The sequence below is a fragment of the Rhinatrema bivittatum genome, chromosome 13 (assembly GCF_901001135.1).
Source record: "Rhinatrema bivittatum chromosome 13, aRhiBiv1.1, whole genome shotgun sequence".
Lineage (NCBI taxonomy): Eukaryota > Metazoa > Chordata > Amphibia > Gymnophiona > Rhinatrematidae > Rhinatrema > Rhinatrema bivittatum.
Window position 1 is genome coordinate 81,749,207 of NC_042627.1, and position 25,038 is coordinate 81,774,244.

At 46.9% G+C, this 25,038-nt stretch overlaps 1 protein-coding gene across 3 annotated transcripts in view; it reads left to right on the top strand.

Annotated features, from left to right (window-relative positions):
• The first annotated feature begins 6,818 nt into the window (after nt 1–6,818).
• The window catches only part of KIF23 (kinesin family member 23), a 101,524-nt gene continuing 83,304 nt past the window's right edge, over nt 6,819–25,038 (top strand). For 2 of the 3 annotated variants that reach the window (XM_029575010.1, XM_029575012.1), the window contains exons 1-2: nt 6,819–6,967; nt 22,793–22,862. In XM_029575010.1, coding sequence (XP_029430870.1) covers nt 6,957–6,967; nt 22,793–22,862 — 81 coding nt within the window. In that variant the 5' untranslated portion in view covers nt 6,819–6,956. The remainder of the gene's footprint in view (nt 6,968–22,792; nt 22,863–25,038) is intronic. The other variant, XM_029575011.1, reaches the window with a different exon arrangement.

The window sequence follows — 25,038 nt, forward strand, 5'->3', positions numbered from 1 at the left end:
AGGGACACGCAGGGCGGTCCTCATATATTACATCCACTGACCCGTGCCAGGGCACGCAGGAGCCTTCTACCAGGGACACGCAGGGCGGTCCTCATATATTACATCTACTGACCCGTGCCAGGGCACGCAGGGCCTTCTACCAGGGACACGCAGGGCGGTCCTCATATATTACATCTACTGACCCGTGCCAGGGCACGCAGGGGCCTTCTACCAGGGACACGCAGGGCGGTCCTCATATATTACATCTACTGACCCGTGCCAGGGCACGCAGGAGCCTTCTACCAGGGACACGCAGGGCGGTCCTCATATATTACATCCACTGACCCGTGCCAGGGCACGCAGGGGCCTTCTACCAGGGACACGCAGGGCGGTCCTCATATATTACATCTACTGACCCGTGCCAGGGCACGCAGGGGCCTTCTACCAGGGACACGCAGGGCGGTCCTCATATATTACATCTACTGACCCGTGCCAGGGCACGCAGGGGCCTTCTACCAGGGACACGCAGGGCGGTCCTCATATATTACATCTACTGACGCGTGCCAGGGCACGCAGGGGCCTTCTACCAGGGACACGCAGGGCGGTCCTCATATATTACATCCACTGACCCGTGCCAGGGCACGCAGGGGCCTTCTACCAGGGACATGCAGGGCGGTCCTCATATATTACATCTACTGACGCGTGCCAGGGCACGCAGGGGCCTTCTACCAGGGACACGCAGGGCGGTCCTCATATATTACATCCACTGACCCGTGCCAGGGCACGCAGGGGCCTTCTACCAGGGACACGCAGGGGGGTCCTCATATATTACATCTACTGACCCGTGCCAGGGCACGCAGGGGCCTTCTACCAGGGACACGCAGGGCGGTCCTCATATATTACATCTACTGACCCGTGCCAGGGCACGCAGGGGCCTTCTACCAGGGACACGCAGGGCGGTCCTCATATATTACATCTACTGACCCGTGCCAGGGCACGCAGGGGCCTTCTACCAGGGACATGCAGGGCGGTCCTCCTATATTACATCTACTGACGCGTGCCAGGGCACGCAGGAGCCTTCTACCAGGGACATGCAGGGCGGTCCTCATATATTACATCTACTGACCCGTGCCAGGGCACGCAGGAGCCTTCTACCAGGGACACGCAGGGTGGTCCTCCTATATTACATCTACTGACGCGTGCCAGGGCACGCAGGGCGGTCCTCATATTACATCTACTGACCTGTGCCAGGGCACGCAGGGGCCTTCTACCAGGGACACGCAGGGCGGTCCTCATATATTACATCCACTGACCCGTGCCAGGGCACGCAGGGGCCTTCTATGGGCGACATGCAGGGCGGTCCTCATATTACATCCACTGACCCATGCCAGGGCACGCAGGGGCCTTCTATGGGCGACATGCAGGGCGGTCACCCTATATTATACCCAGTGAACCATCCTGGGACTCATCACTCAGGTTTTCCACCAAAGAAAAAAACAAAGCACTAGGTACCTAATTGTCTGAAATTTGTATTTTTACTATTTTATTCTGTACATTATGTGATTTTGACTTGTATTTTTATAAATTACAATATTGAGGGTAAATAAAATATTTAACTTATGAAATCATTTTTTTCTTGGCATTTCTTCCTGTGCTAATTACCTGGAAACTCTTAGGAATTAAAATGAGCTTTGTTTCCATCTCTGAGTTAAGAATTTCTTAAACTGACAGGCAAGAAAAAAACTCTGAAGTAATCTGAATTATCAACAGAAGCAACATCACACATTAATACCAGACATTTACCTGTCAACACCACACATAATACCAGGCATTTACCTGTGAAAATGATACATCAACATCGTGAATTTACCTGTCAACACCACACATCAATACCAGGCATTTACCTGTCAACATGATACACCAACACCAGGCATTTACCTGTCAACACCACACACCAACACCAGGCATTTACCTGTCAACACCACACACAAACACCAAGCATTTACCTCTCACCACCACACAACAGGCATTTACTTCTCAATACTACACACCAACACCAGGAATTTAACTCTTACAACCACACAGCAGGTATTTACCTCTCAACAGCACATACCAACACCAGGCATTTGCCTGTCAACCCACTTATAAACATCAGGTATTTACATTTAAAAAGCACACACCAACACCAGACATTTACCTCTCATGACCGCACAGCAGGCATTTTCCTCTCAACAGCAAACACCAACACTGGGTATTTACCTCTCAATGACATATACAATACTGGGCATTTACCTGTCAATACTTCTCAACAGCATATAACAGGCATTTACTTCGACACTACACACCAGACATTTACCTGTAAACATTATACACCAACACTAGACATTTACCTCTCACCACCACATGGCGGGTATTTCCCACTCAACAGCTTACTCGTACACCAAGCATTTACCTCTCAACAGCACACATCAATACTGGGCATTTACCTCTCAACAATACTCACCAACACTCACCATTTACTTTTCAACAGCACACATCAATACTGAGCATTTATCTATCAATGCTACACACCAACACAAAGTGTTTACCTCTCAACAGCAGAACCAATACCGGGCGTTTATCAGGCAACACCATACACCAACACGAGGCATTTACCTCTCATGACCACACAGCAGGCATTTTTCTCTCAACAGCAAACACCAACACTGGGTATTTACCTCTCAATGACATACATTTCTGTATGTATTTATTATGTATTTTCTGTTATGTTTCAATGTATTCTGCCCCCCAGGTGACAGTTTTAGTTCCTTGTAAACCGGTATATGATATGTATATTATACAGGAACATCGGTATATAAAAATCAAAAATAAATAAATAAATACAATACTGGGCATTTACCTGTCAATGCTACACACCAACACGAAGCATTTACGCCTCAACAACAGAACCAATACTGGGCATTTATCAGTCAACACCATACACCAACACGAGGCATTTACCTCTCAACAATACTCACCAACACTCACCATTTACTTTTCAACAGCACACATCAATACTGAGCATTTATCTATCAATGCTACACACCAACACAAAGTGTTTACCTCTCAACAGCAGAACCAATACCGGGCGTTTATCAGGCAACACCATACACCAACACGAGGCATTTACCTCTCATGACCACACAGCAGGCATTTTTCTCTCAACAGCAAACACCAACACCGGGTATTTACCTCTCAATGACATACATTTCTGTATGTATTTATTATGTATTTTCTGTTATGTTTCAATGTATTCTGCCCCCCAGGTGACAGTTTTAGTTCCTTGTAAACCGGTATATGATATGTATATTATACAAGAACATCGGTATATAAAAATCAAAAATAAATAAATAAATACAATACTGGGCATTTACCTGTCAATGCTACACACCAACACGAAGCATTTACGCCTCAACAACAGAACCAATACTGGGCATTTATCAGTCAACACCATACACCAACACGAGGCATTTACCTCTCAGTAGCACATATCAATACCGGGCATTTATCAGTCAACACTACACACCAACACGAGGCATTTACCTCTCAGTAGCACATATCAATACCGGGCATTTATCAGTCAACACTACACACCAACATGAGGCATTTATCTCTCAACAGCACACACCAATACTGGGCATTTACATATCAACAGCATACAACACCGGACATTTTCCTCTCAAAAGCAAACACCAACACGAGGCATTTAACTCTCAACAGCGCACACCAATACCGGGCATTTATCAATCAACACCACACACCAACACTGGGTATTTACATATCAACAGCATACTTTCTCTCCATTCCTCTGGCTTTGTGAAACAAGGCAGACAGTTTCAACCAGCATCTTAGATTTGTCCCTCCTTAAAGAGGAAAGCCATGTCCTAAACTTAGGAAGATTCCTGCATTGCATGGCTATCATACCGGAGAATTTCTAAGCTAGATCCTATTGTGCCTGTGATTAGGAAATGTTTGCACTGAGCTCTTGCCACGATTGGTCAGTGCCTAAAAAGTTACAAACTTGGGAATTCTGGGAAATTGTGAGATGCTGCCGAAAACTGCACATTGTGCTAAAAGCAACAAATAGCATTTTTTTTATTTTAACAATAATGACAAAGATTACACTTTGCACTGAAACACTGAAAATAATCCAAGGAAAAATGCATAATAGATTTATTTTTTAGTGCTTTTTTATACCGGCATTCATGATACAGATCATATCATGTCGGTTTACAGATAACCGGGGTAGAACTTGACTATTAACAAAGGTATATAGAAAAAAATATAAAGTTACAATGAACAGGGGTACAGGAACCGGGAAGAGAAAGATGTACTGGATAGAGACTAGGAAATCTTATCAATTATTTACAAAGTGCTGAGTGATTGGTCAGGACAGCAGGGGGGGTTCTGAGATTATGGAAAGGCCTGTTTAAATAGCCAAGTCTTAAGCCTTTTTCTGAATGTCAGCAGGCAGGGTTCTTGTCTGAGCTCTGGGGGATAGCGTTCCAAATGGTAGGTCCCACAGTGGAAAAGGCCCATTCTCTCGTGGTTAGATGGTGGGTGGATTTTGTTGGGGGGGCCTGCAGGGATCCTCTGTAGGCTTCTCTGATCGGTCTAGAGGATGTGGGAATTGAAGATCCATGGGGGCATGGTTATGAATGGTTTTGTGGATGATGGTAAGGGACTTGGGTAAAATTCTGAAGTTGATTGGTAGCCAGTGTAGATTTATAACAAAAGCAATGTATACTTAATTTATCCAGAGGGGGCAAACAAGAAATCAGGAGAAATAAAGGCAACAAATATAACAAAAAAAAAAGCATTACGTGGCTACTAATGGCATCATTAAATGAAAGTGGATGTTCAGGACAGAGTCCATGGGACTAGAAGTTAAGGACTATCTAGAATTTAAAAAAAATCTAAAGTTGTTCAGGAGTAAAAAGATGTAACTCATTATCTAATTTAACAGAACATTGGCATGGAAACCTTAACATGAACGTAGCTCCAAGTGCTAATACATCTTTGCGAAAGGCTAAGAAAGCTTTCCTCCTGATCTGGGTGCGACGAGAAAAATCTGGGAAAACCCTGACAGCTAAAACCCGTAAAAGAAGCGGCAATATTCTTGAAGTAATTCTTCATAATGAAACTCAAATCTAATTGGGAAAAAGAGTAACCACCAAAGTAAATCTTTCCAACAACCTCCAAAGCAAGGGTAAAAGGAAAAGCCCTAGCGGTTAATGCACCAGCCATCTGCTAGAGACAGACAAATACTGAGCTACTGCAGGTGGCACCAGGGGTTTTCAAGCAGTGGCAGTGAGGCTTTATCTGTCTCCATCTGCTGGCAGGGATGAATTAACCCAGGAGTTCTGGACTGATCTGGGTACCTACGGGGAATCTCTAGTAATTCAGTTCTTTGTTGTAAACTATTCCTCTCCTGTATAAAGAAAGACTGAAGATTCTCCATACAGAAGAATGAGATTAAGAAGCATTGCAAATTGAAGTGGCACAGCGGGTTATCTGGGGGTGCTTTTCAGCTTTTCTCTGACTCCATCTGCTGGAGGGGAGGCATAACCCAGCAGTCTGGACTGATCCTGGTACGTACAGGGAACGGCCAGTTGACAAGCAATTCCCAGGAAAGACGTTCCCTCATCAGTGGTGACCTGAAAGGACATGGAATCTGCTACATCTGGGTCCTGAGCCCGCTGAGCTGGTGGCAGCCGAATGTCAGGAGTGCTCAGAGAAACCTTCTCCCCAGCTGGGACTGGCGCTCCTCTATCCAGCCCAACAAAGGGGATCTCATCCTCTTCAGAAGTATGCAACTGCCACGGAATCCGATATCAGACGCTGTCCGGGAGGTATCGAGGGCTCTGAAGGGTTTGGAGGACACAGTAATTCAAACAATGAAAAGGAGAAAGGAAATGCCAAGCCGCGTATACGTGGCCAGTCACGCCACCATCTTGCCCCTTAGCTTTTTGTTTTTTAAGGCTCTTTGTGCCCATTAGGCAGAGAGTTAAAGAGGACGTGTTCTACTTCAGTTTTTATGTATTTTGTACAGCACTAGCACTGTGTCAAAGCTATGGAGATTGTACATTTTTCTTTTGAATAAAAAATAAAAACACAGTAAATGTACATTAACTTGCAAGAAAAAGCTGTAATATTTCCTAAACAAAAAAAAGTTTAAACCACATTATTTTGCCAATTTTGTTATTACATCTCTAGTTTTCCTTCTATTCTTGTAAAATAAATATGTACATACATAACACAAAGAGCCCTATGTCTGAAAACAAGTCTTATCTTCAACTGCAGCTGTAAACTTCTGCTTATTACGTGACAAAATGCTGCTGGGGAAATGAAATATCACCACCCTGTCTGACTTCAAGTGAAGATGAGCAACAGGTCCCGATGGCTCCAGCCAAATAAAAATCCAGTCGTAAAGAAATATTTGAGGAAAAGTGTTGCATGACAGGAATGTGCTCCCACCGTCCTGCTGAACCATTACTGCACTAGGGTTGCCAACTTTTCCATAGCCCAGGAATGGACCGGTACCTCCTCATTTGCATACATTTTAATGCTGCCACTGGGAGCTGAGGGCTGGGCTGTGCAATCTCAGCATGGGAAGGAGGCAGGGATCCAGCACCGCTCTCCTCCCTCTCACCTGCAAAACCGGACATTTCGTGTCCGGTCGGTACCTCAAAACCTGGCTGGCCGGTCCCGAACTGACCAGTCTGCTCCCGTCTCTGGGGCCCTGAGGGTCACGTGGCCCAAGCCGACTCTCTGCCCCGCGCTGCAGCTCGATGGTCACGCACTCATACCGTTTGCTGACGTCAGGGCTCGCTGCGCGGCGATTGGCTGTATTTGAATAATAAGGCGCTTTTGCTGGCGGCGGGAGACTTTGAATCCGGGTCTGTGTCTGAAGCCTGGCGACACCGGGACGGCCGGAAATGAAGAGCGCGTAAGTGGCGCGGCCCGCGGACATGCCTGGGGGGAGGGGAGCGGCGTAACGGGGTGGTCGGTGCCTGGGGGGGAGAGGGGTGCGGGTGCTCGTGGAGCCTGAGGAGGGGAAGGAATGGTGCTTGGGGGAGGGGCTTGTGAGGGAGAGGCGGGTTGAAGCCATGGTAGAAGAATGGTGGTGGGTGCCAGGAGGGGGCGGAATGGTGCCTGTGGGGTAGGGGGAGAAGTAGCGCTGTCAGTCTGCCATGGAGGGGAAAGGGAGGAGATGTTGGGGTGCCCTGAGGGAGCTGTGCAGTCTTTTCTGCCCTAGATAATGGAGGAGGGAGGGTTTCATCCATCTCCTCGCTTACTGAGGGGCACATGTACCAGTTGCTGAAGAGAGAATCCCTCTTACCACAAACTTGTGCCCCATGTGCTGCTTTTTCCTTTTTTTTTGCTGGTGCTAAGTTTATATCTGAGGCAGTTTGCCCTCCATATCCTCCGTTACAAACTTAGGGCCCAACTTACAAAGTATTCTCCATAGACATAACATGGGAGCAAACGTTTAGTAAATACACCCCTTCCATTGTATGCCCTGGGGGCAGGGATCTAGCAATTGTTTCTAATGCACCAATTAGAGAGTGTGAGCTAAGTATGAATAAATAAGTTGCTGTACAGAAGTCTCCTCTTCAGACTGAGCTCTGCTATGACTCTAACTTTCAATGGCAAATAGAACCTGAGAGAGATGTGCACGCTGCTTCCTCCCTCCAGTTCCACCCTGCACACCTCCCAGATGTCCTCAATGGAGCAACTGGTCATGGTGATGCTGCCCTGGCAGGAATTCTGAGAGCTGCTGGCACCCTCTCACCTACTGAACAGCAAACCAGTTTTGTCAGTATGAGTGAGATCAAATTCAGACTAACTGGGGGGCAATAATCAAAGCATCTGCATTGGTGTAAACTCCACAGATGGTATTTGTCTGCAGGATTTGTGTAATAACTGAAGCAAAACTCTGCGCCAGATACAAAATACCCATGGTATTTGCTTTTACTTTTTGGGCAGGAAAAAACAGGGTTCCTGTTGGCATGCAGATAGCCATATTGGAGCTGTGTACTGGAGCAATGGTCCTCAACCTTTTTCCCATTGTGACACACCTGACAGACCATGCTCACAAGTGTGACACACTGCTCATTACAATTTGTGGCGGAAATAAAAAATAAAGTTCCAGTATTATTTTTATTGTTAAGAATGACTGAAGGAAAAGATACATATTCTGTCTGAACAGAAATTGCATAAACTGTAAACATCCCACACCAAAACAGCACCAATTTCCAGCACTTAACAGTAACCACCTTACCTAAGAAAAGGCAACACTGAAAATATTACACCGGGCCTTAAGACACCAATACATCTCCTATTAGGAAAACAGAACAAGCCAGGCTGCTAGAGCCCTACACAGAAACTACAGGCCAGCAGAGAACCTCGCCTCAGTCACATGTGCTGACCCTCACCTAACAAAGAAGAAAGAGACCAAAAAGCATAACTAGAAGCAAGCAGACAGAAACTGAACTGGGAACTGCAACAAGCCAGAGTCTCGGTATGCAATGCAACAAAGGAAAAAAGAAACATCACCCATCCTTATAAAATCAATAGCAGTAAAACCATACTAACAAAAAGAACAGATTTATTTTAAAATAGCCGGTGAGTGGAATCCAATAATTAAAAACTCATATCAAAAATTTCTAGATACCAATAAAATATTTCAAAATAGACACACAGACCCAATAATGAAAATAAGGATACAAAAAATGTTTTGCTTTGCGTACCTGGGAATGTTTAATATCCGGGTGCCCTGAGATTGTTTTGAATTAGCAGGAGGAGGGGTGGTTTGCTTGGAACTTTCTCCTCCTCCTCTTACTGGCTCACAATCGCTCACATATACGCATGCTTTTTCTCTCTCACTTATATAGGCTCTTAATTACACATTTACACACATGCTGTCTATCTTTTCACGCTTACGCACACAGGCTTTCAATTACACTCATACATGCTGTCCTTTTCTCTCACAGACTCATTCACATGCTTACAAACATGCTCTCTCGCTTTCTCTCATTTTATCAAGAGCAAGTACCTAGAGGCTCATTTCAACACAAAAAAGGTTTGTGTATGCGGCAAAGGAAAATATCCAGAACCCTTCCGTGTTAAGTGCAAGGTTTATTGATGTTCCAGAGACCTAAAATAAATAAATATATGTATATGTGTGTGTGTGTATATATATATTTTTTTTTAACGTGTTTTGTATACAGTCATTCAGTTTTGCATCAGAACGGTTTACAGTAGTAGAGACATAGTATTGTTTACAAATATCATTGCAGCAAACTGTCATATTCAAATAATGTTTGGGTTTAAAGGTTAGGTAAATACATATAAAATTATTATTACATATTATCAATCTTATGTAGCAGCAGAGTTACTACATACGTTAAAGTTAATATTTACATATAATAAAAATTGTTACATATAGACTAGGGGGGCCAGGGGTAATAAGTGAGATCAGTTGCACATTATCTTAAGTGTTCACTTGGTGGGCATTATTTAATTGATAGAGGGATGGAGCGTTTTTCTTGGTGTTGGGTTGCGTGGTTGATTGGTGGTCTGGTTGATTGAGTGAGTTTGAGTAGGCTCTGGTGAAAAGCCAGGTTTTCAGGTCTTATTTGAAAGTTTTGATATCTGGTTGATTTCTTATTTCGATTGCAATTGTGTTCCATAGAGTGGGGCTGGCGATGGCTATAGCTGTCTCACGTGTTGAGTTCAGTTGTGTGGTTCTGGGTTGAGGAATTTTGAGGAGGCCTTTGTTTGTTGAGCATGGGTTCCATTTAGGAGCGTGGATTACGATGAATTTGCTCAGCCAGTTGTTTTGCTGTCCTTGGATTATTTTATGCAGGATTGTAAGTACTTTGTATTCTATTTGGTATTTTATTGGGAGCCAGTGTAAAAGAGATGAGGGTTGGCGTGATGTGCTCATGTTTTTTTGATCCAGTCAGAATTCTGGCAGCTGTGTTCTGCAGGATCTGAAGAGGGAGGGTGGTAGGCCAAGGAGTAGAGCGTTACAGTAGTCCAGGTTGGAGAAGATGAGTAGTTGCAGGACCGTTCTGAAATTTTCATGTGCGAGGAAGGGTTTGAGACTTCTGAGCGTCAGTAGTTTGTGGTATCCTTCCTTAATCTTGTTAGTTCTGTGGGTTTTGAATGAAATATCTTTGTCTACGGTGATTCCTAGATTTCTCATATGCGTTGGTGATGGTCACGTTGCAGTCCCTGGGCTGGGTGATTGATGTACAGAAGTCATTTGGAACCCAACCAGGTGTTGACTTATCTCGGAGCCCGGTTCGATACCATACAGGGGAAGGTTTTTCTGTCAGCGGATCGTTCACTGTGTGTTTGCAACGGGCTCTCCTGTCACAGTGGAGTCCGGTATCGGAGCAGTTTCAACTCCCAATGCCACTACTTCGGGAGTCCAGGATCAGTCTGTTGTGGTGGCCATTGCGCAACAACCTCGAACGGGGGATGCATTTGGACCCTCCAAATTGGCTGATAATCTCCACCGATGCCAGTCTGTCCGGTTGGGGAGCGGTCTGCGCGGAAAGATCCGCTCAGGGTCTGTGGTGACCACGGAGGGTTCATGGTCCATCAATCATCTTGACACTAGAGCGATGTGTCTAGCCTTGCAAGCCTTTCTCCCCTGGATTCAGGGCAGATTGATACGAGTCTTCTCAGACAACAGTGGCGTACATCAACCGACAAGGCGGGACACGAAGTCCTGTGGTGACGTTAGAGGCACGGCTTCTGTTCGCCTGGGCGGAACGTCATCTCAGGGGTATTGTTGCCTCGCATGTCGTGGGGGTGGAGAATGTTCAAGCGGATTTCCTCAGCAGGCAACAACTCTATCCCGGAGAGTGGGAACTGTCTGCTGATGCGTGGAACCGCGTTTGCGCCAGGTGGGGCGTACCTCAGTTGGACCTAATGGCAACGCGAATGAATGCCAAAACGGAGTGCTTCTTCAGTTGACAAAAAGAGCAGGGCTCGGTGGGCATCGACGCCCTCGTGTGTCCCTGGCCCACGGGAATTCTACTGTATGCCTTTCCTCCCTGGCCGCTCATAGGTCGGATACTTCATCGCATAGAACTTCACCCGGGCCGAGTGGTCCTCGTGGCACCGGAGTGGCCACGTCGACTGTGGTTCGCGGACCTCGTGCGGCTAGCTCTGGAAGGCCCCTTGCAGCTGGCTCATCTACCGCATCTGCTTCGACAGGGGCCCATATTTTCGGATCGGGAGGATCACTTCTCTCTCGCGGCTTGGCTTTTGAGAGGCGATGTTTACGCTTGAGGGGCTATTCTGAGCAGTCATTTCCACCCTCCTTCAGGCGTGTCGACCGGCCACCTCTATGGCTTATGTGCGCGTTTGGAAGATTTTTGAGGCATGGTATATCAAAGGGCCTGCGACACTCTCTTGGTGGAGGTTCCTTGAATTCTTGATTTCCTTCAGCAGGGGCTTACGTAGGGACTGGTGTTCAACTCTCTGCGGGTACAGGTGGCGGGGACGGGTCAATGGTTGTATCTTGGCAGCGCACCTGGACGTTGCCCGTTTTCTTTTAATTTTTTATTTTCATAACTTTTCAACAATATTATTACATATTGAAACTTATAAGAAAAGCTGGAAATATCACAAGATATACATTCCTTTTCAGTCTTGCAACTTAATAGGAAAAAAAAAAAAAAGAACATAAATTATATTTTTTCCATATTATAAGCAAAGGGAGAGACCCTTGACATGAAAATAAGCGGAATTATAAGTATTCAACATAATTACTATCACACGGTTATTTGCAGATTTATCATTCTTTGCCTAACTTCCCAGGACTAATCAGAGTGAGAGTCCAGATATACACGTAATTGTTCCAATTCAGTAAATATATACTTATTATTATTGTAAACCAAAATACAACGACATGGATATTTTAAATGAAATTTTGCCCCGCGGGTCACAATTTCATTCTTCAAAGCAAGGAAGGCTTTCCTTTTCTCTTGGGTTCTCTTGGTGATATCTGGGAATATTCTGACTTGATATCCATAAAATAATTCAGCCTGTTTTTTGAAAAATCTTCTTAATACCTCATCTCTGTCAGAGATCTGGAGGAAAGAGAGGGAAACAGTTGCTCGCTCTTGAATCTTTGCTTCGTATGATTTCTCAATAAAATCAGTTAAATTATCAAGAGAAGCTTCTTTTTCCATTTGTTCTTCCTGAGAGTCTCTCTCTTTAAGTTTCCCTCCTGGAACGTAATAAGCTCTAGTTACTGTTGGAATAGTCTCTTCTGTGTACATCAGGATATTACTTAAGTAACTTTTAATTAAATCTTTTAGCGGCAACCATTTTGTTTTAGGGAAATTTAGAGTTCTCAAGTTACTTCTTCGTAACTGATTTTCTAGAAAGTCTATCTTTCCATTCACATATGAATCCGACTTTATCAAATTGCATTGAACTGCTTTTATATCTTGAATATCTTTCTCCATTTTTAACATAGATGAATCACATTTCTGGACTCTTAATTCCAAAATATCAGACTTCTCTAAATTCTGTTTCACAGCGTTTGTTAAGTCCAAAATAGCTTTATTCATCACAGTTAATGCCTTCCATATTTCTTCTGAGGTTATTTTTTCAGGGGAAATCAAAGGGTGTTTCAATACCACATGTATTTCGTTTCCCTCACCTCCTTTGTCCTGGGAATCCACCTCTCTTTGTTCATCTCGTCCCGAGCCAGACTCTATTCCCCCGGAGCCCAGACCTTCTGGGCTCACCGAAGCCAGCACTCCGTCCATGCCGCTTCTCTGGGGCTCCTCCGATGTTCCCACAGGCTGGTTCGTTGAGATTTTCTGCTGTTGTTCTCCTCGCCCCTCATAGAGCGAGGGATTGCAGGAAAGGGAGGGGATTGTAGGCTCGCCGGGACTAAGCGAGATCTCCTCGGCCAGGGCGTGCGGCGTCCGCTCACCGCCTTCCACGCCAGCGGCCCCCCTCACCGGCTCTAGCTGCAAACCAGGAAGCACATCTTCAATCCGCATCTGACGAAGAGGTAATGGAGTTGAGGCCGTAACCTCTCTAATTCTTGCTTTTCGCTTCGTATGAGGCATTGAAAAACGTTGTAGAAACTGTAAAGGAACAAGCTTAGCAAGATATAGAGGAAAAAAATGCGGAGCTAGATTGCCTCGATGTTCACCGTGTGGCGGCCATCTTGGGTCTCTCGGCCCCTTGCCCGTTTTCTTAAAGGAGTTAAACATTTGCATCCGCCCAGTATGCCCGGACTGGAGCCTAAATTTAGTTCTCCGGGTATTTTGCGGTGCTCCTTTCGAACCTCTCAGCAGATCTTCTCTGAAGGAACTGACCTTGAAGACTATATTTCTGGTGGCTATTTGCTCGGCTCGTCGTATTTCTGAGCTTCAGGCGCTGTAGTGTCGGGATCCATTTCTACGTATCTCGGCGGATTGGGTGTCTTTGCGGACGGTTCCGTCCTTCGTCCCTAAAGTGGTTTCCTCATTTCACGTCAATCAGACGGTGGAACTCCCTGGGTTTCTAAATTGGTCTCGAATCTTCTCAGGATAGAGATCTTTATCTCTTGGACATGCGCCGGGTCTTGATGCACTATCTGGAGGTTATCAATGATTTTAGACGTTCTGACCACTTGTTCGTTCTGTTCGGGGGCCCGAAGACGCTTTGTCTCCTTTCTAAAGCGGCCCTTGCTGGGTGGATTGAGGAAGCCATTAGCTTAGCGTACATTGCTCGTGGTCGGCAGGTGCCTTTGGGCCTTAGGGCTGCTTCCTGGGCAGAGTGTCAGCTTTTGTCTCCTCATGAGATCTTTAGGGCGGCTGTGTGGTCTTCGATTCACACTTTCACGAAGCATTATCGCTTGGATGTCCAGGCGTCTGAGTTGTCCTTCGGGGAGAGTGTGCTGCATGCGGGTTTTTCGGGGGCCCGCCCAGTGTGAGGTGGCTTGGGTACATCCCACTTCTCTGGACTGTTCCTGGTAAGTACTGGGAAAAGAAAATTGGGTCTTACCTGCTAATTTTCATTCCTGTAGTACCAAGGATCAGTCCAGAGGCCCCACCCCTTATTTCAGATTCCGAAAGACTGTGTTGGCCACCGTTGCTGAAATTTATGGCCTGAAGCATTTTTGAAGCTCCTTTTGTTTGGAGCAGTTCTGCACGGCTGAGTTTATTTTTTGAGCAGCGGGGTAGTCTGGGTTTTGATGTTTGCTACCTCTCGCTCTTTAGTTCTGTTAGCTTGGGCTTGGGTACAGGACAATACTGAGGGACTGCAGGTGGCACTCTTGTATATATGGCAGTGCCCAAAGTTTTGTTCTCTGACTCCATCTGCTGGTAGGGAGGCAAAACCCACTTCTCTGGACTGATCCTTGGTATTACAGGAACGAAAATTAGCAGGTAAGAACCAATTTTCTTTTCCTCACTTCCCCCTACCATAGAAGCAGAGAGCAGCACTGTATATGTATTCAAAGTGATGTATCAGGCTTAATTGGTTTAGGGTAGTAACCGCCGTAATAAGCAAGCTACCCCCGTGATTGTTTACCCAGATTGTGAAGTTCAGTCCTTTTTGGTTGTTATCTGAATACAAATCCTCTTTTCCACATTTCCCTTTGCCGTTGAAGCAGAGAGCAATGTTGGGGTTGCATTAACTGTGCAAGGGATTTTTTTTTGAGTAAGGGTAGTAAACATTCCAGCAAGCCACCCCCATGGCTCTACTCTTCATTCCCAACCTCTAGCCTTTATGGATCCACAGTGTTTATCCCACGCCGCTTTGAAATCTTTCAGTTTTAGTCTTCACCACTTCCTCCGGAAGGGCATTCCAGGCATCCATCACTCTCTCCATGAAGAAATACTTCCTGACATTGGTTCTGAGTCTTCCTCCCTGGAGCTTCAAATCGTGACCCCTAGTTCGTGACCTTCAGGTCTTAAGCACCATGGTGGTGGCTCTAGATTTGGTGCTGTGCGTGAGAGTATATATGAGAGTTTTGCTGTCAAGATGGTCCCCTTGGTCTCAGGTTTATTCTGCGAGACTTCCACCGTAGGAGAAAATTGGACCCAATTTGAGCTGGTGCTTAATGGTTGAAAACCTGAAAGTGGGGATAGAGCTGGGATAATGTGACGACCAGTGCCAGTCTTTTCAGCTGGGGAGTGCGCACTTGGGGACAGGTTCCTAAGGGAACTTGCAGTCTGTATCCAAAAGGTCCATCAATTAGGCAACATTGCGTGATGAAGGCGCTTTTAAGACTTGTTCCTTTGGTCAGGTAGCGCTGGTTATATATGTGAATCCTCAGGTGGCAGGAGGGGTAGATCTGTTAGTGGGCAGAAAAATACATAAAGGTGCTCCGCAACTCACATAGAGTGGAGAATGCTGAAGTGGGTTTCCAAAGCTGAGCACTTTGGATCCAGGAAAGTGGGTGTCATGGATAGCAACCAAGTTAACAACCAAGTTCCACATTCCCTGTTATAATGTAATTTCTTGCTTCCATTGTTAACTGGTTTTTTCCCCCTAGTTCATTGTAAACCGGTACGATAAGACCTGGTCTTGAGCATCGGTATATTAAAAGAATTTAAATAAATAAATAAAATAAATTGCGGAATCAGCTGGATGGGGGATGTCCCCTAACTCTTGGGCAAAGCCGGACAGCGTCTTCCACCTATCCAGCCACCTCGCCCTTGGGTTGAGTCTACAGATTCTGGTGGCCCTCAGGGCTTTTTGGAAGCAGTACATGGCTGGCAGAATTCTGGGCAAGCAGTATTCAAACAAAATCGGGATCCAAGCAGGAGAGGAGGCAGCAAACAAAGTAAACAGAGACATTCTGAGTCAGCAACCAGATCAGTCCAAAGAATGCTGACAGGGAAAACAAGGCGAGGCAGCACAGGGGAACTAGGTGGGAGCTGGGGCCTGGGACTGGAGATGGACCTAGAGGCAAGTCAGATGTGGAAGACAAGTGCTGGAACTGAAGGCCCACAGGGTGTAGGGGTCACAGAAAGGACCGGGCAGGATGAGACAAGATGAGGACTGACAGGGCAGTACAAGACTAGGACTGGACAGAGCCACAGGAACCAGACAGATGATAATATACAAACACAACCTAATGGGGGAACTAATGTACACCAGGAGACAGACAAGGAGGCCTAAGCAGGCCTCAAGGCAGAGTGAGACTAGGAGGCCTAAAGGCTACAGGACAAGGCATGAAGGCCAAGGGGGCCACAAGGCGAAACAGACATGGGGTCCATGAAGCTGCAAGGCAAGGTAGGCCAATGCAAGGAGCATTAATTGGAGGGAGCAGTGTCTACTCTTGCAGTCCAAGAAGTTCTCTGTGTTTGGAGAATATTTGTCATGGTGAGAAGACTAGTTTGACATAAGCTTTGGTGTTCATTTTGGCCTTTTTACAAGAGGTTTGGAGAGGAGAGCAGATCTGCAGGTGATGGGTATTGCCTGTTTCAGGAGCACCTTATGGGCAGGTTGTTGGCTCGCCCTGATGTCTCATTTCTAAAGGGGACTGAGCATATTCATCTGCCTGGGTGGGAGGTGGCTCCTTCCTGGGATCTTTGTTTCGCTTTTGAGCCACGCAGGAAAGCATTAGTTAAGGCAGTATTCTTGGTAGTGAACTGTTTTGCCAGGTAGATTTTGGAGTTTCAAGCATTGTGTGGAGAATCTTCCTTGAGGTTGTTGGGAGTCTTTCTAATTACTTGATTCCTTCCTTCATTTCTTCTTGGGTTGGTCTTGCGGTTTCACCTTAATCGGACAGTATTTCTTCCTCTTTCAAGACTACGATCAGATGCACGACTTGTATGTACGCAGAGGAGTTCTTCAGTATCTGAAGGAGACTGAATAGTTTCTTTAGACGATCAGATCTTTGTTCTGTTCAGTGGTTTCAGGAAGGGTGAGGCAGCTTCACAGGCTTCTAGCACAGTGGATTAAGGAGGAAATGGGCTTGGGGTACAAAGCCAAGGGTTTGCTGCTGCACAGGTGACATTGTGGGCAAGTTCACTTCTGGTTTCTCCAGTGTAGATTGTGAAGTGGCTGCGTGGACCTCACATTCCTTCTTGAAGCATTGTCTGGATGTCTGATCCAAGGAAGAGGCATTGTCCCACCCAGATGAGGGGTAACTTGGGTACATCCCATGCATTTGGACCAGGACCTCCCAATGGCAGTGCTCTTCAGACCAATAATAAACAAAAAAGTGAACACCTCACTACTGCAAGAAAAATAAAAAAGAGGTGCAAATAGGACCACATTTCCTAATAATCTTAGGAAATAGTATCAGAAGATAATGTGTGCCGAGCTAATGTAATCCATTACTACTCGCCTGCAATGGACACCAGCACTGAGTTGTCACGTCATGTACCAAACCCCATATCCAAACTTCAAATACCTATAAGTAATTTTTATTTAAAAAAAAACAAAAAACCCTTTCCAAATAGTTACTTCTCTTTTTACTGATGCTTTATATGTAAACATGAATTAAACAATGTGCATCTTCCAAGTGAAGGTGATCAACACTTACACCCCTAACTGCATTGCCCAACACAGCAAATAGCTGTCTTCATCGGGGTCAGAATGCGTTCTACGACCACGTTCAGCGTGGAGCACAATCATCTCTCCACGATGGCGGCTCATGGGACTTCAGATTTACCAAAGTACGGTAGCAGTGTGGCCCTGCCCTCACGTGGCCTGGGACTGCTGCTGGGCATTGGTTAGGAGCCGCAAGCTTTCAGAGCACTGGCAGGCTTGGGACCCGTCGGGGGAGCGTGCACAAACTGGTGAAGGCTGCCAGTGCTCCTCTCCCTTTACCGGTTGTCGTTCCCTTTTTGCCTGTGGTCCAAAGGGAAATGTTGTTAGTGGCCCTGCCCCAGGGCAGTATTTAGAGAGAGGGCTCTTTGAAAAGGAAGGGACCCGATGCGGGAGGAGGATGAGTGTGAATGAAAGAAGATGAGGCTGGAAACTTCTCCCTACTGTTGCACATTGGCAACATCAGTCCTGAGAATTACGGTAGCTCTTCTAGAAAGGGAAGAGATCAAAGCTTGAGCGTAAGCAGCCTTAGAATAACTTATTTGTTGCTTTTGTTGTTCTTGCTCCCATTATCTTCATAATGATTTTTGGTTTTATGTTTTGCTTTGCCTGATTTGTCTTGTGATGTCATTTAGTTCCCATTTGCAACAAAAAGAGAGATGTCGTCTGGAGGGGGTGGAGGTTGTGAGAGGGTGAGTGATTGGAGGAGAGCCTCACCTTTGCTAATTATATTTTGGCTGTCTTCTAGGGTTATGTGAATTTTCAAGAACTAAAATGGGGTCTCTGGCTAAAAATTTAGGAAGCCCTGCTTTGGCTGGATAAAGAGGAAGGAAAAATGTAGTCTTGCCTGCTAATTTCCTTTCCTTGATTCCAAGCCAGAGCAGCCCAGGATTCTCCAGAGTTGGCCGCTTCTTTCCGATTCAGGCTTGTGAGTGGGTTCTTGAAATCCATAGTTCAGAGCCTGTACTTTGCCAATTGGCCTGGTGCCAATTGGCACCAGGCCACTTACCACTCCCTTGGTTAGTAAGGCTATAAGGAGTGGTTGAATTATTTTTAGCTTGCTACATTGAACTAGCAGCTGTACCCGTTCTACGCCCGGGCGGCGAGCCTTCCTATTGGCACATCTGCTGTTGTATGGAAGCGTTAGCTGAAAAGGAAAAACGAAATTGTTTTCACCCAGGGCAAGGGGCGTGGAGGCACATTTGCTAAAGCCAGGGCTGGCAACGTTTTACCAAGCTGTCTCTCGCACTCCCCCACCCTCACACATACACGTTCTCTCTCACTGGCATCCCCCCCCCCCCCCCCCCAATGATCTCTCTCTCACCCTCCCCGACACACATTCTCTCTCACCGGCATGCTGCGGGACCCGTGCTGCTCGCGGCGAAGATGAAGACCCGGGCACGCCGTTCGCGGCACACGGGGGCCTTCATCTTTGCCGTGAATAGAGCGTGTGCCGTGGGACGCGCTCCGTTTGTGGCATACCAGGGTCTCCTCTGCTATTTTCTGCTTGTCCCACGATGGCTGCTGTCCTGGTTTTGAATAGTCTTCTGGCGAGGGAGGAAATCTGCAGGAAGGAGGAATTCTGTGCAAAATGTGCTTTCCGCAGTAGCGCAGAATTCTCCCAGGAGTACCTCTTGTAGCTGGTGTTGTGTCATGGCCACTGTACGGCGTGTTTGAGCCTCCAAGGCAGCCAGGGAGCCGTCTGCGCCATCTATGGGCGGGCTGGGGAACATGCGCGAGCACTGCTGGACACACTACCAAGCCCTATATATTATAGCGCCATCTATAGGCGGGCTGGAGAACATGCGCGAGCACTGACGGACACACTACCAAGCCCGATATATTATAGCGCCATCTATCAGCAGGCTGGGGAACATGCGCGAGCACTGACGGACACACTACCAAGCCTGATATATTATAGCGCCATCTATCGGCGGGCTGGGGAACATGCGCGAGCACTGACGGACACACTACCAAGCCCAATATATTATAGCGCCATCTATCAGCGGGCTGGGGAACATGCGCAAGCACTGACGGACACACTACCAAGCCCGATATATTATAGCGCCATCTATCCGCGGGCTGGGGAACATGCGCAAGCACTGACGGACACACTACCAAGCCTGATATATTATAGCGCCATCTATCAGCAGGCTGGGGAACATGCGCAAGCACTGACGGACACACTACCAAGCCTGATATATTATAGCGCCATCTATCGGCAGGCTGGGGAACATGCGCAAGCACTGACGGACACACTACCAAGCCTGATATATTATAGCGCCATCTATCAGCAGGCTGGGGAACATGCGCAAGCACTGACGGACACACTACCAAGCCTGATATATTATAGCGCCATCTATCGGCGGGCTGGGGAACATGCGCAAGCACTGACGGACACACTACCAAGCCTGATATATTATAGCGCCATCTATCGGCGGGCTGGGGAACATGCGCGAGCACTGACGGACACACTACCAAGCCCTATATATTATAGCGACATCTATCAGCAGGCTGGGGAACATGCGCGAGCACTGCTGGACACACTACCAAGCCTGATATATTATAGCGCCATCTATCGGTGGGCTGGAGAACATGCGCAAGCACTGACGGACACACTACCAAGCCTGATATATTATAGCGCCATCTATCGGCGGGCTGGGGAACATGCGCGAGCACTGACGGACACACTACCAAGCCCTATATATTATAGTGCCATCTATAGGCGGGCTGGAGAACATGCGCGAGCACTGCTGGACACACTACCAAGCCCTATATATTATAGCGCCATCTATAGGCGGGCTGGAGAACATGCGCGAGCACTGACGGACACACTACCAAGCCCTATATATTATAGCGCCATCTATCAGCAGGCTGGAGAACATGCGCGAGCACTGACGGACACACTACCAAGCCCTATATATTATAGCGCCATCTATCGGCGGGCTGGGGAACATGCGCAAGCACTGCTGGACACACTACCAAGCCCTATATATTATAGCGCCATCTATCGGCGGGCTGGGGAACATGCGCAAGCACTGCTGGACACACTACCAAGCCCTATATATTATAGCGCCATCTATCGGCGGGCTGGAGAACATGCGCGAGCACTGACGGACACACTACCAAGCCTGATATATTATAGCGCCATCTATCAGCAGGCTGGGGAACATGCGCAAGCACTGACGGACACACTACCAAGCCCGATATATTATAGCGCCATCTATCAGCAGGCTGGGGAGCATGCGCAAGCACTGACGGACACACTACCAAGCCTGATATATTATAGTGCCATCTATCAGCAGGCTGGGGAACATGCGCGAGCACTGCTGGACACACTACCAAGCCTGATATATTATAGCGCCATCTATCCGCGGGCTGGGGAACATGCGCGAGCACTGACGGACACACTACCAAGCCTGATATATTATAGCGCCATCTATCGGCGGGCTGGGGAACATGCGCAAGCACTGACGGACACACTACCAAGCCCGATATATTATAGCGCCATCTATCCGCGGGCTGGGGAACATGCGCAAGCACTGACGGACACACTACCAAGCCTGATATATTATAGCGCCATCTATCAGCAGGCTGGGGAACATGCGCAAGCACTGACGGACACACTACCAAGCCTGATATATTATAGCGCCATCTATCAGCAGGCTGGGGAACATGCGCAAGCACTGACGGACACACTACCAAGCCTGATATATTATAGCGCCATCTATCGGCGGGCTGGGGAACATGCGCAAGCACTGACGGACACACTACCAAGCCTGATATATTATAGCGCCATCTATCGGCGGGCTGGGGAACATGCGCGAGCACTGACGGACACACTACCAAGCCCTATATATTATAGCGCCATCTATCGGCGGGCTGCAGAACATGCGCGAGCACTGACGGACACACTACCAAGCCCGATATATTATAGCGCCATCTATCGGCGGGCTGGGGAACATGCGCAAGCACTGCTGGACACACTACCAAGCCCTATATATTATAGCGCCATCTATCGGCGGGCTGGGGAACATGCGCGAGCACTGACGGACACACTACCAAGCCCTATATATTATAGCGCCATCTATCGGCGGGCTGGGGAACATGCGCGAGCACTGACGGACACACTACCAAGCCTGATATATTATAGCGCCATCTATCAGCAGGCTGGGGAACATGCGCGAGCACTGACGGACACACTACCAAGCCTGATATATTATAGCGCCATCTATCAGCAGGCTGGGGAACATGCGCGAGCACTGCTGGACACACTACCAAGCCTGATATATTATAGCGCCATCTATCGGCGGGCTGGGGAACATGCGCAAGCACTGACGGACACACTACCAAGCCTGATATATTATAGCGCCATCTATCGGCGGGCTGGGGAACATGCGCGAGCACTGACGGACACACTACCAAGCCTGATATATTATGGATATTGGCAGGCTGAGGTCAGCACAGGACTCTATAAGTGGTGAGATCACTAGTCCTGTTCTGTCTCCATCTGCTAAGTGGGGAACATAAACCCATGCATCTGGACCAGTCTGGCTGCATTCAAAGAGAGAAAATTAGCAGATAAGGCTGAATTTCTCATTAAGAATGTGAGCAGTCAATGGTAGCTATTTAGAACAGTCTGTGATAGAATCAACCTAGCAATTGGCTCTGGCACGCCATAAGTACAGTAATAACGAAGTCCTGGTGGAAAAGCAGGGTACCTGGGAGGCCAGTTTAATGGCCACACTAGTATTGCTGGCTATTTAGATTATTTCAGAGCCTTGCGATTTAGGCATGTGAAAAGTGTGTGCTGCAGAGAACTAAGTGGGAATCTTATGCTTTTCTACCCAAGATAAAAGTGCAAAGGAGGAAGACAACTGTACAACAAGCAATCTACTCTGTGCCTGGCAGCTGGGGTGTATCATTAGCAGTGTGCAGAGGATTACTGGCAGATTGGATGGGGCTAGCTGGTCTTTTTTACTTCCATCATCATATACTATTAGGGGTAGGCAGCTCCGTTCCTGGAGTGCCACAAACGGGTCTGTTTTTCAGGACATCCATAATGAATATGCGTGAGAGATATTTGCATACAGTGCAGGCAGTGTCATGCATATTAATTGACTATCTTGAAAACCAAACCTGCTTGTGGCACTCCAGGACCAATACAGCCTATCTTGATCTATTAACTTTATATTATTCTGATTAATCTAATATTTCTGTAAAACTTTTCCTGCTCTTCTAGAAGGATTAAAACCCCTAAGAGACCTCCGATAAAGAAATCCTCAAACACAAATCTGAAAGATCCAGTTGGGGTAAGTGTATTTCTGTTCTAGAAGCAAAAATCCTGTATCGATGGCCGAGCTTGATGTAAAAACTGCAGATATTACAAAATGGGAAGTCCTACCTTGCAGGGCCCACTGCACCTTACTCGAATCCAACAAACTTCTGCAAACCTTGTTCAGAGCTTTCTCCGATGAGAAATGGGGGCTGATGATCCTACAGGTAGATAAAGCACACTGTCCTCGTGTTTCTGTATCAATCAGATTTACATTGCTATTATTAGTTTCCATACAAATTAGCTAATGTGCATGGGTTTTTCTCCCCTACCAGCAGATACAGAGAAGACAAGCTTTACTGAGACTTAAGTCAATAGAGGCATCTATTGATTATGTATTAACATTTAATCACAATCCTATGAATAATTCATGTGCAGTAACCGTAAGTCACAATAAGAACATAAGAACCTGCCACACTGGGTCAGACCAAGGGTCCATCAAGCCCAGCATCCTGTTTCCAACAGAGGCCAATCCAGGCCACAAGAACCTGGCAGTGACTTTTGGGGAGCATGTGCTGCGTATGGGTCTTTCAGGTTTCTGCCCAGTTTAGGGGGTGCTTGGCTACATCCAGTGCTTCTGGGGCATGATAAGGAGAGGAAAACTGGTTCTTTCGTTCCTTAAGTACCATAGATCAATCCAGAGCCCTGCCTTCTCTGGAAAGACTGCTTTGTATATATATTTACTAAGAGGTTTTAGCTGAATTGGATGGTTTCAATCTCCTGTTAGTTGCCGGTGGGACACTGACTTAAGTAACAGTCAGGCTGATACCATAAAGTGCGCTCCGGTGGAGCGCACTGTTAGCCGGCATTTGGCCACGCATTTTCGACGCGCTAGCTTTACCCCTTATACAGTAAGGGGTAATAGCGCGTTGAAAACGCACGACAAACCCCCCGAAACTAATAGCGCCTGCAACATGCGAATGACTGTTGATGGCCCTATTAGGTATTCCCGGGAAGGCAGCGGGCACAAACACCATCGCACGAAAGGCGCAGCTCCGAGCCCCCACAGGCGGAACAGGAAAACCCCCGCGGCATCTCCTGAGGATAGAAAATAAAGAAATTAATTTAATTAAGCTGAGGAAAGACAGTGAAACGCGCTGAGAATCGGCCTTCCGGAGCTCTGGGAACGTGAGAGCAAAGCTCACCCGATGAGTGTAACGTCTCGGGGGGAGGGACCGGCCCACCGATTAATCCCCCACTCACCAGAGAAGGACGCGCCTCCGGGAATCTGAATATCGGGGCGTCCAGCCCCGGCCGCACAAACAGCAAGGCTGCAGCTGCCTTGGGAAAGGGACACTGCCTTCACTTGGGAAACAAACTTGATGTAGCCAAGGCCATAAAACAAAGTGAAGGGAGAGAAAATCCCTCTGAACAACCACAGAAAATAATAATATGACAGGATCAGGACCGCAGGTTCTGCCGACCTCCTCTGCTGGAGTCAGAGAAAATACTGAGGGATCGCAGGTGGCGCACCAGGATATATGGGGGGTGCTTTTCAGTTTTTGCTCTGACTCCCCCTGCTGGAAGGGAGACACAACCCAGCGGTCTGGACTGTTTAAAATCATGAGAGGTCTAGAACGGGTAGATGTGAATCGGATATTTACTCTTTCGGATAGTAGAAAGACTAGGGGACACTCCATGAAGTTAGCATGGGGCACATTTAAAACTAATCGGAGAAAGTTCTTTTTTACTCAATGCACAATTAAACTCTGGAATTTGTTGCCAGAGGATGTGGTTAGTGCAGTTAGTATAGCTGTGTTTAAAAAAGGATTGGATAAGTTCTTGGAGGAGAAGTCCATTACCTGCTATTAAGTTCACTTAGAGAATAGCCACTGCCATTAGCAATGGTTACATGGAATAGACTTAGTGTTTGGGTACTTGCCAGGTTCTTATGGCCTGGATTGGCCACTGTTGGAAACAGGATGCTGGGCTTGATGGACCCTTGGTCTGACCCAGTATGGCATTTTCTTATGTTCTTATACATACAGGGAAAATTGAGCGCTGACAGCCGCCGCTTCTGTCAAAAAGGAGGCGCTAGGGACGCGCTCGTGTCCATAGTGTACATAAATTTATTTATTTACTGGCTCGCTCTCCTGTGAAGTTTTCTGTATCGGCCCAAGTGTCAGTAAAGCTTTTCTTCTGTCTCCATTTGC